This window comes from Haliotis rubra, unplaced genomic scaffold, assembly GCF_003918875.1.
Source record: "Haliotis rubra isolate DU_JTF1 unplaced genomic scaffold, ASM391887v1 Scf979, whole genome shotgun sequence".
Classification (NCBI taxonomy): Eukaryota; Metazoa; Mollusca; class Gastropoda; order Lepetellida; family Haliotidae; genus Haliotis; species Haliotis rubra.
Window position 1 is genome coordinate 99765 of NW_025767722.1, and position 12627 is coordinate 112391.

The window sequence follows — 12627 nt, forward strand, 5'->3', positions numbered from 1 at the left end:
TAACAAAACTGGTATCCGGGTAGGTTAGGGTAATAGGGGGTGGGGTACCCGGGTAGAAAAATGTGGGCTCGTCCCAACCCTAGATTGTGCGTATGTAAGCAGAGCTGGGGAAGACAGTGATATCTTTACAGAAACCACTGAAGTAGGGACCAAAATACTGCAGTTAACAGAGGACTATGCTGTCACAATAGCCAAGAAACAAACTAGCAAAACAGCTTCCCCTATTGAAAGTAAACTATTGTATTAGGTAGTTTATGAGCTGTGTGGTTTCTTGCACCGAACATAAATAAAGTTAAAATACAGATCTTTACCATATTGTTTGAACTCTGGAGGACAGGGCCCCGCTCCACAAAGGGGATCTTAACGCAAACGTAATCGTAGCTTCCATACATTAACGTTGGCCTACGGCAGTCATTACGCCCGGATCACTTCGTGGAACGGGCCCCAGGTCACCCAGTCGTCCAAAGTGCCGCGTTTCGAGACTCAGATTTGCGTCTCTAAGACGTTCCAGAAATCTACGCCCGTGGGTTTGGATCCCATATGCGATCTGAATGTTTTTCTAGGTACATCAGGTCTATAAAGCCAATGTCTAAGACCCGCATCGACTCAACCTTTCCTCTCGTATCAAGCTCAAGCATCGTCTACAAATACTCTCCATCTCGCTCACGTAATCTACCTTGCGTTCTTCCAGCTCCAGGTACATCCATATCTTGTAGCGGGTGATCCAGATTGCCTGTACAACAATAACTTTAATATCAGTATCAACAATACACAGACCTTGGTTTACTACTTAAATGACGAGCTCCAGGCAAGGTAATAACAAATAACATTATTTGGAGTGACGGGATCTGGGATCAAACCACCAACCATCCGCTCTCGGGCCGGATAATCTATCAACTACACCATGGAGGAAAGAGGTGAAGATCCCCAGTTGTACATCGTTCCTCCCGTGTCTTGCGTAGATCGATGCTCATCATGTTGATCACTGGATTGTCTGGTCCAGACTCGATTATTTACAGACAACCACTATATAGCTGGAATATTGCTGAGTGTGGCGTAAAACTAAACTCACTCGCTCACTTGTTGCTCGGTCTATGGTGAGAACAGATGCAGGACCGAAAGTCCTTTTGGCTCAAAAGCGGACCGATGAATTCCAATATAACTCGAAAACTAATACACATAACATACTCAATGAAACACTGATTATAATCAAAACATCATACCCACTCTGTGAGGTTTTTGCAGAATTTTTGTCCTAAAAATGAAAAGGTTGTTTAACAAACTATCATTAAAATATTGACACAGTTGACTATTTGTTACGAGGGAGGAGTGCAGAGAAACAAATCACACAGTTGGTCTGATGTTTTGATTATGATCAGCGTTTCATTGAGTATTATATGTTTATTAGTTTTCGAGTTAGATTGCAATTCATCGGTCCGCTTTTGAGCCAAACGCACTATAGATGTTTCAAGCTCTCTTAGCCCGAAGACAGTCAGAAGTTAATGTTGAGGTAACCCGGACCTTCACGGGTTGGCCTTCAGTAACCCATGCTTGTCGTAAGAGGCGACTAACGGGATCGGGAGGTCAGGCTCGCTGGCTTGGTTGACACATGTCATCGGTTCCCAATTGCGAAGATCGATGCTCATGCTGTTGATCACTGCATTGTCTGGTCCACACTCGATTATTTACGGACCGCCGCCATATAGCTGGAATATTGCTGAGTGCGTCGTAAAACTAAACTCACTCACTCACTGTTGGTTTACAAATGCGTATCTGATACAGGTATGCTCAGTCATGCATTTTCTAACCATCATCGCATGATTACAAAACGTACAAAACCACCAACGTACAAAACCACCAACGTACAAAACCACCAACGTACACAACCACCAACGTACAAAACCACCAACGTACAAAACCACCACGTGTTGTATTTTACATGCGTCAGCTTGAGCTCCAAATCAAAGTACTATCCTCGGCTGACGGGTATATGATGACACTAGGTATAGCATGTAGCATTTCCAATTTGACATTGTTTCAGATCTTTCCTTGCATTTTTCTCTACTCACTGGCTGTGGCAGCTTTTTCTGTGCGCAATAGCTTCAGAACTTCGTCTTACAGCAATTTTTTAACTTGAAAGTTTAACTTGGAAAATATACTTCGTTTCAAGCGTTTGGACTTCTAATGTAAATATAGGCACTTACTTCAGGCAACTGTTCTCAACTATAACTTGCAAAATATTCCATAGTGTTTGAAATTACTGTTTACACATGAACTGATGTATTGTAAAAACAAATTCGTAACGTTGAAAAGATTATTGTCATGAGTTCAATAAATGATACAAATCAGTGAAAATTGGCGAATTCTTGGCAAAACTTTACACCAGAACGCGGCTGTTCACATGCAAGATATTTGCACATGCCTTTCAACAATTTGTTATACATAACAATAGTGATTATTTTAAGGGAGTCCTAACTTTTGAAAAGAAATATATAAATCGAAACACAAGTACAAAAGAAACCAAGACAACAACGAATGGTCAAGCTAACAGGTCTGTCAAAAAGAAAGATACTTCTAAAATACTCGCATGTCTAGTTTCGTACATCACACATTTCTAGACCATAATGCAAGGTTTTAATGGCTCTGTATGGATAGTACAGTACGAAATATACTAACATTTTACAGGTTCGCCCTGTGGTCCTTTACCGAACAAGTACCATTGGCCCCGAAATTACCAATGTAAAGAAACACTAAACACGATAAGCGTACCTCTCTATTCGACAGTGGTCTTGCAGACATACCTTCATACCTCCATATCACAGAACAAAGCCCTACTTGCACATACGATGTATACACTACCTTCAGTTTAGCCAACCCGTGAAGATCCGGGTTAGAATGACTCTTCAGTAACCCATGCTTGTCGTAAGAGGCGACTAACGGGATCGGGAGGTCAGGCTCGCTGGCTTGGTTGACACATGTCATCGGTTCCCAATTGCGAAGATCGATGCTCATGCTGTTGATCACTGCATTGTCTGGTCCACACTCGATTATTTACGGACCGCCGCCATATAGCTGGAATATTGCTGAGTGCGTCGTAAAACTAAACTCACTCACTCACTGTTGGTTTACAAATGCGTATCTGATACAGGTATGCTCAGTCATGCATTTTCTAACCATCATCGCATGATTACAAAACGTACAAAACCACCAACGTACAAAACCACCAACGTACAAAACCACCAACGTACAAAACCACCAACGTACACAACCACCAACGTACAAAACCACCACGTGTTGTATTTTACATGCGTCAGCTTGAGCTCCAAATCAAAGTACTATCCTCGGCTGACGGGTATATGATGACACTAGGTATAGCATGTAGCATTTCCAATTTGACATTGTTTCAGATCTTTCCTTGCATTTTTCTCTACTCACTGGCTGTGGCAGCTTTTTCTGTGCGCAATAGCTTCAGAACTTCGTCTTACAGCAATTTTTTAACTTGAAAGTTTAACTTGGAAAATATACTTCGTTTCAAGCGTTTGGACTTCTAATGTAAATATAGGCACTTACTTCAGGCAACTGTTCTCAACTATAACTTGCAAAATATTCCATAGTGTTTGAAATTACTGTTTACACATGAACTGATGTATTGTAAAAACAAATTCGTAACGTTGAAAAGATTATTGTCATGAGTTCAATAAATGATACAAATCAGTGAAAATTGGCGAATTCTTGGCAAAACTTTACACCAGAACGCGGCTGTTCACATGCAAGATATTTGCACATGCCTTTCAACAATTTGTTATACATAACAATAGTGATTATTTTAAGGGAGTCCTAACTTTTGAAAAGAAATATATAAATCGAAACACAAGTACAAAAGAAACCAAGACAACAACGAATGGTCAAGCTAACAGGTCTGTCAAACAGAAAGATACTTCTAAAATACTCGCATGTCTAGTTTCGTACATCACACATTTCTAGACCATAATGCAAGGTTTTAATGGCTCTGTATGGATAGTACAGTACGAAATATACTAACATTTTACAGGTTCGCCCTGTGGTCCTTTACCGAACAAGTACCATTGGCCCCGAAATTACCAATGTAAAGAAACACTAAACACGATAAGCGTACCTCTCTATTCGACAGTGGTCTTGCAGACATACCTTCATACCTCCATATCGCAGAACAAAGCCCTACTTGCACATACGATGTATACACTACCTTCAGTTTAGCCAACCCGTGAAGATCCGGGTTAGAATGACTCTTCAGTAACCCATGCTTGTCGTAAGAGGCGACTAACGGGAGCAGGTGGTCAGGCTCGCTGGCTTGGTTGACACATGTCATAGGATCCCAATTGCGCAGATCGATGCTCATGCTGTTGATCACTGGATTGTCTGGTCCAGACTCGATTATTTACAGACCGCCGCCAAATAGCTGGAATATTGCTGAGTGCGGTGTAAAACTAAACTCATTCACTCACTCATCAAGTTTAGCCAAGTGAAGGAAGCATGGCTTGTCAGGTGGGACAAGAAACTGAACTACTAGAATCGTTAACGTTGAAACGTGTCCTACTCTCAAAACACGATCTTTATTTCATAAAGAAACACCCACATTGCCCCACCTAATTCATACCACTGAACTAATAAGTTAAAACAGAGACAACTCCCAAAATAAGGCTGCTTACTTTTCCATCAGAACATGCCAGTTTGGGCATGCCGATAGACGTTTGTCGTCAAAGGCAGTTAATCACACGACTTTGATGAGAGTACGTTCCTTCTGTATACGTCAGCTTGAAATGTTTTCCTACTTACCATATCAGAAAGGTGTGTGGTGCTTGATTAATGCTCACGCGTACAATAAGTACATTCTCCTTGTAAATATCCACTCTGCACACAAGTTGTCAACAACTGCCGATTAACAAGTTAAAGGTAGATAATATAAAAAAAATTCCTGATTACCAAATAAAAAAGGTGCTTGATTAATGCTCACGCGTACATTAAGTACATTCACCTTGTAAAAATCCACTCTGCACACAAGTTGTCAACAAGTCAACAACAGCCGATTAATAAAGTTAAAAGGGGAATAATATAAGAATTGAAATTAATTTTACCATGAGATGATGTGTACATTAGTGCATTCATCTCAACCTTACTAATCCCGGGCAAGCTATGATTGTACGTGTGACTGTTTGTACAGCAAACATGGCGGTCTTTATGTGAAGACTTGTCGCAACACATGAGTGAAGCTCGTACAGTATTAACACTCTGCCACAGAGTGGGTCCTTGTTTGGTTTCAAGTATTTAAAGGCTATACATTGGAAACGGGTAACAGTGGGGTAGCCGAGTGGTTAAAGCGTTCGCTCGTCTCAACGAAGACCTGGGTTCGATTCCCCACATGGGTACAAACTGTGAAGCCATTTCTGGTGTCCTTCGCCGTGATATTGCTGCAGTATTGCTAAAAGCGACGTAAAACTACACTCACTCACCTTAAAACGGGACTTTGTCCAGATATGGTCAGGGACTGGCAGTCGACCACAGCAATTATTGCCTTCAAAATTCACAAATTCAATTTCATACTTTAATATTCATGGCTTGTTTTTTTTGTCAGTGCGACGTGGATTTCTGTGAGCAACAGAACTAAAACTCAGGAGTTCAGATCTCAATCCCGTAGAACATGTTTGGGACATTATGTGTCGCCAGAGAGATCTGTCAGTACACAATCTTGATTTATTGGTACAAGCCACTCATCAAGGATTTATCGCAATACCTCATTGTCAAATTATACATCTGATACTCTCACGGAGGTGCAGCGCCAGGGGTGGTACTGAACTTGATAAATATGAAATGTTGCGATACCTTCTCTTTCTGTGTATATACCATCTTGTCATTCTAACAATTATTCCCATAGTGAACGAAGGATATATTCCGAAAGCATTTGCACTTCAGTTTGAAGTTGACACCCATAAATTCTCTTTCTTACAGTTGTGACCGTTGTGAAGGCAATCTGGGCAGGACTTGAACTTTCACATCAGTGTCATACATCAACAGTCACAAACACTGTTCAAAACCTTACTTTTGTTCTGTAAATAGAGAGTGTCCTTCCTATAATGAGACCGAGTGTGGTATTTTATTTATTACCCACGTCTTACATGCATTAAAATGACAAAATAGCGTATTTTTGTTAATATTTTGGTTTCAAACCGAAACCGGTTTCATAAAGAGGTTGCGGAAGAGTTTTGTACTGTAGTACAATATTTGCATGACGTCACTGCAATGACGTCACTGCCTTGGTAACCGACGTCACGATGCATGTCAGTTGTCATCGCCTCGTACAGCCTCCTACAGTAAACTACTCCGTAGCACCCCGTTTCTTGGTTTGCAGTTGCTTCATTCGGCTAACATCACTGGTGGAAACATTGCGTTTACGTTTTTCGACGGGTATAATGTCTCAGTTCGACTCACAATTAAACAGCGACACGGCATCGTTCGCGATGTTTACATTCCCACAATGAATTTAAGTTGAATGGATTCACGTGTTTGTTATGAATGAAAAAATAGTTACGTCAGAATATGACCTAATTGAAAGGTCATCGGTTATCCAAACAAATCGTTAGAATCTCAGGTAAAGTCGTTACGACACAGGTCAACGCGATACGACACTCGTGTGACGTACGAGATTAGTATGCAAATACCCATACGTTGACAACGTGGGTAATAAATAATCTTATCGCACGGGCAATGCGTCATAGTATTGACACTGTGTCGCCACAAATCAAGGTATACGGTGCACAGGGGGTGCATTTAACACTACACCATTGCTGAAGTCACTGCATTTAACATCGGTGGGATCGCATCAACAGGTAGGTGTGGTTCACGGAACAAAGGTGTGAGAGCTGTATCTACTATTACAAGAAGAGTTTGTTCGAAGCACGTATGTTTACATCGATACTGCTACAGTTGTGATTATTAGTGAACGTGATCTTTCATATATTGATGGGAACCAATTTTCGACAGACATATCAAACCAACCTGACGACCACGAGTTGTGAATCGTGAACTTTCTGTTGGTTTTCTAAAGTATGCTAAATACGTATATCAGCTTCAATTGGTTTATATTCTTGGAAAATGCATTTCTACCTCAAAAGTATTTGACATGTTGATATGTTTTTGCATTTAACATCGGTATGTTTACCATCGTTTTAGAAATTCATAACATGCATTGTTTTAATATCTGGGTGTGGGCACAGATGATACTGTCTGTGTCATTTGATACCGTAAAAGTGGGCACAGAAACATATAATGTGTTTCATTTGTTCTTCTTATGTAACAACTCGAGAGACAAATGGAACATGGTTACTGTAAACAAACCACAAGTAATGATCTGCTGTAGAAATACGACACTATTATCGACAGACAAGTAACGAAATGGTTATTGTAAACAAACCACAAGTAATGATCTGCTGTAGAAATACGACACTATTATCGACAGACAAGTAACGAAATGGTTATTGTAAACAAACCACATGTAATGATCTGCTGTAGAAATACGACACTATTGTCGACAGACAAGTAACGAAATGGTTATTGTAAACAAACCACAAGTAATGATCTGCTGTAGAAATACGACACTTTTATCGACAGACAAGTAACGAAATGGTTACTGTAAACAAGCCACATGTAATGATCTGCTGTAGAAATACGACACTATTGTCGACAGACAAGTAACGAAATGGTTATTGTAAACAAACCACATGTAATGATCTGCTGTAGAAATACGACACTTTTATCGACAGACAAGTAACGAAATGGTTATTGTAAACAAACCACATGTAATGATCTGCTGTAGAAATACGACACTATTGTCGACAGACAAGTAACGAAATGGTTATTGTAAACAAACCACATGTAATGATCTGCTGTAGAAATACGACACTTTTATCGACAGACAAGTAACGAAATGGTTATTGTAAACAAACCACAAGTAATGATCTGCTGTAGAAATACGACACTATTGTCGACAGACAAGTAACGAAATGGTTATTGTAAACAAACCACATGTAATGATCTGCTGTAGAAATACGACACTATTGTCGACAGACAAGTAACGAAATGGTTACTGTAAACAAGCCACATGTAATGATCTGCTGTAGAAATACGACACTATTGTCGACAGACAAGTAACGAAATGGTTACTGTAAACAAACCACAAGTAATGATCTGCTGTAGAAATACGACACTATTGTCGACAGACAAGTAACGAAATGGTTACTGTAAACAAACCACATGTAATGATCTGCTGTAGAAATACGACACTATTGTCGACAGACAATCTCCCCGGTCTTACAAGACCTCCATTGGCTGCCAGTGAGACAACGTATCCAGTTCAAGATCCTGGTGTTTGTTTTCAAATCGCTTCATGGTCTAGCTCCTGAGTATATCAGTGAACTCCTATCAACCTACACTCCAGGGAGAGAGCTTAGGTCAAGACCATCAAGAGCACTGGATGTTCCTATGACTAGGAAAAGACACTATGGAGATAGATCGTTCTCCAAAGCCGGCCCCTGGCTCTGGAACCGTCTTCCACGGCACATTCAGAACATTGTCAATCTCGACCAGTTTAAACGACAACTAAACACCCACTTGTTCAACATAGCCTTCGCCTAAGCGCCTTTGAGCGATATGTTGGAACAGGCGCTATACAAATATTAACTTTATTTTATTAAAGTAACGAAATGGTTACTGTAAACAAACTACATGATAGATCTGATAAATAAATACAACAGGAAAATGAAGGCGATGTTTCATAGCCGTCATACATTGACATGTTTCAGGAGCAGGAATTCGTTATTGGGAAGAACCAAGCATGACGCCTTGTAATCTCGTCTGTCTCCTGACCTTCATGACCTTTGTGTCTGGAGGTAAGTACGAACATCGTGCCCCATCTATAAGAAGAAGGAAGGAGTCATTACTGTAGTGAGGGAGTGAGTTTAGTTTTACGCCACACTCAGCAATATTCCAGCTATATGGCGGTGGTATGTACATAATCGAGTCTCGACCAGGCAATCCAGTGATCAACAGCAAGATCATCGATCTGCATAACTGGGAACCGATGACATGTGTCAACCAAACCAGCGAGCCTGACCACCTGATTCCGTAAGTCGCCTCTTACGACAAGCATGGGTTACTGAAGACCAATATTCTAACTCGGGTCTTCACACGTGTCTTTACTATAAGAAATCATTCATCACATTGTTTGCTGAAGATCATTTTGTTTCCACACTCCAACATAGCTTCTTATGATATTCTACTTTTAGGCGCTGGCATTAGGTTGTACAAGAGGTAGAACTGGAGTCAGTATCGACACTTGGTTCATGAGTACAGGGAATGGAATGGAGTTAGCCTTAGGATTTGTTATCTATGTGAACATATTCATTCATGGGGTGAGGTGAGGTGAGGTGAGGTGATGTGAAATTGGGTTTAACGTCGTGCTTTAGAATATTTCGCTCATATGACGACGTGCATGCGTGTGTATGTGTACGTGCGGCTGCTTGTACTAGCCCAGACTGAAGCTGGTTTTATAGTGCTATCCCACTGAGATACAATGCCGCAGTGAAGCACGAATACCCTACTCAGACACATTATACTGACTTCGAGCCGACCAGTCCTTGTTGTACCCATTCATGCCGAGCGCCAGACAGGGACCAACAAGTACCATATTTTAACGTCTTTTTGGTATGACGCGGTCGGGGATCGAACCCGCGACCTTCCGCTCTCCGGGCGGACCCTCTAACCACAATACCACGGAGGCGGTCTTATTCATTCATGTACATCCTCAAAAATCTAAAGTCCAAACAGCTTCTCAAATGCCAGACGTTCAATTGGTGTATTTGGAACTTGAAGCACGGTACTTCAAAGGTCTTCACAACAGTCATTTGTACCGTGAAGACACGCGTTGAAATTGGATCTTCATCTACCAGTGCCTCGTCGTAAGAGGCGACGAACGGGATCAGGTGGCCAGGCTGCTGAGTAAGACTGACACGTCATCGTATCCAATTGCGTAAATTCACGCTCATGCTTGATCATCTGATTTTCTGGTCCAGACCCGATTATTTACAGACCGCCGCGATATAGTTGGAATATTGCTGAGGGCGGCGGTAACAATAAACAAGCAAGAGTCATCTGTGTTGCTTGGAATAAGCCACCCATGACCTGGGAGTACCTGCAGAAGTGTTCATATGCTGTCTAATAACCTGTGGCAGTATAGTGCTGCACTACGATGAAGTACGTGTCATGGGACTGACTGACTGACTGACTGACTGACTGAGTTTGGTTTTACGCGGCTTTTAGCAATATTCCAGCAACATCACGGCGGGGGACACCAGAAATGGGCTTCACACATTGTACCCATGTGGGATTCGAACCCGGGTCTTCGGCGTGACGAGCCAACGCTTTAACCACTAGGCTACCCCACCGCCCCACGTGTCATGGGAACACAGTTATCAAAGAGATAGTGTATAGCTGTTATCAGTTATTTTGTTTTCGATCCCGAAATATAATATAATCTACGAATATTCCTTTCATGATATTCCCTTAATTACGCATTGGCATTACGTGGTAGAACGGGTATCACAATCGCCATATATGGAACCGAATGATGATACTCGACTATTGCATTTGTTGGCAGTGTGAACTGATTCCTTCATGTCCGCAAAAGTTAACATCATTTCTGTTACAATGTTATACATTATTCACAGCAGATGTTTAAATCTTTGAATCATCTGACATGTTTTCGATTGCTCAACTTCTGCATCGGTATTTGATATGAACACATTTTTTGTCTTTTCCAGTCACCGGGGCAAGACTGGCCGTATCACCGAGTCAAATAACTATCGGGGGCGGTAACCCAACATCTCAGTTGACTGTAAGTTGCAGGCCAGATGCACCTGGGATAAGTATATTGTATGACATAGTGATTGGCAAGAAGTCTTCTACTGGTTCTAATCAGCCTATAATACGAATGACCAACACAGATACGTCAGTACAAGTAGTTGACACAAGTCTGCAGCAGCGGATGACAGCCTCAGGTTCTATCAGTGGAGCAACAGGCAGTATACAGATCATCCTGACAGATCTAAGATGTGCTGATGCTGCTTCAACATACTACTGCAGCACGTTATACTTGACGGGGTCAGCTGGAACTGATGAGGCAACGGCCAACATCACAGCTAGAAGTGCGTTTGTTTATATATTAACTATCTTAGATTATGCAATATGCCAGCTATATGTTAGCGGTCTGTAATAATCAAGTCTGGACCAGACTATCCAGTGATAAACAGCATGAGCATCGATACGATGAACATGTGTCAACCAAGTCAGCGAGCCTGACCACCCGATCTCGTGTATCGTCTTTACGACAAGCATAGGTTACTGAAGACCAATTGTACCCCGGATCTTTACGGATGCTAAAATGTTAGATGTCCTAAAGTTGTCTTTTGGTAATCCAGACTATAAGTGTACACATGTACCTGTGACTCGTAGTATTGATATTCTTTGTCGCAAAAAAACAAGAATATGAACAGACAGTTTCTATCATGTCTTTCAGCCTACCCAGAACATATAGAGATGTTCCCTACTCCTGACAGGGTCCAGTATGACGATGGTCAGCTCTTGTCCATCAGATGTACAGGCAGGAGTGGGAACCAGTTTGATGAGAACAACCTCCAGAACCTGTGGACATGGGAGTGGCGATCTGTAAACAACGAGTTCACCTCCTGGACACGGTACCCCAACGACCAAAACATCACCTACGACGCTCCTACGTCGTCAGCGGACTGTCAGTATACAGGGGCGTCAACACTGGTTCATACAGTCTCGAATCTAGACAATGGGAGACAGTTCAGGTGTTCTGTCCTAAGTGCAGACTACAGCGCAAACAAGACGGTTTATGTTGTTGGTAAGATTTCATATAGAAATTTCTTATTCGAGCCCTTAATATATACCGAGAATAAAAGGTTAAGCGCCAGTTCATTTCAAAACTAAGATGTGAAACTGTGGAAATATTACGCTAAAATAATTGGGAAGACCAATCCATATTTAGAGAAGGTTCATCTGGCAACTGATTCAGGGATATAATAAACATTAATTTTGTATTTACAATTAAAGGAGATATTGTTAAAGATACGATGGCACTGCTTTTTAAAGCAAAATAACTATTCCTATTCTGCTTATACAACCCTATTAAGCTTAGGTTTCACTTGTCAAAAATGACAATCATGTGACCATATAACAGTCCTTTCTGACTTTTACTTTTCAAAAGAAGGTAACCTTTTTGAGGAAAACAAAATGCATGTTTTCCAAAAGCGCATACATCCTGTTTAAAGTAAAAGATAATTTCCATAACGGTTTTGTTTTTAAACTAAAAGTACTAAACCAAATTATGATAGTTGTCTTTTTCTGAAAGAATTCCTATGAGACAATCTATATTGGCAAAATATACTGGTTGGCGCTTAACGTTTTATTCACAGTATATATTCAAGACCAATAATTATTCGATTGTATAAACATGAATGCATATCAATATTTGGAGATAGTACTATTCGTAATTCTGTATCCGTTTCGAACTTT

At 41.0% G+C, this 12627-nt stretch overlaps 2 protein-coding genes across 16 annotated transcripts in view; one reads left to right on the plus strand and one right to left on the minus strand.

Annotated features, from left to right (window-relative positions):
- Positions 1-12627, plus strand: part of LOC124265412 (mucin-2-like) — a 104845-nt gene that overhangs the window by 89688 nt on the left and 2530 nt on the right. The gene's annotated exons all lie outside the window — the stretch shown is intronic.
- The window catches only part of LOC124265415, a 106139-nt gene that overhangs the window by 77087 nt on the left and 16425 nt on the right, over positions 1-12627 (minus strand). The window contains exon 5 of one of the 4 annotated variants that reach the window (XM_046700208.1): positions 677-733. The exons of the other annotated variants lie outside the window; for them this stretch is intronic. Within the exon in view, the coding sequence (XP_046556164.1) occupies positions 677-733 (57 nt within the window). The remainder of the gene's footprint in view (positions 1-676; positions 734-12627) is intronic. 4 annotated transcript variants of the gene reach the window in all.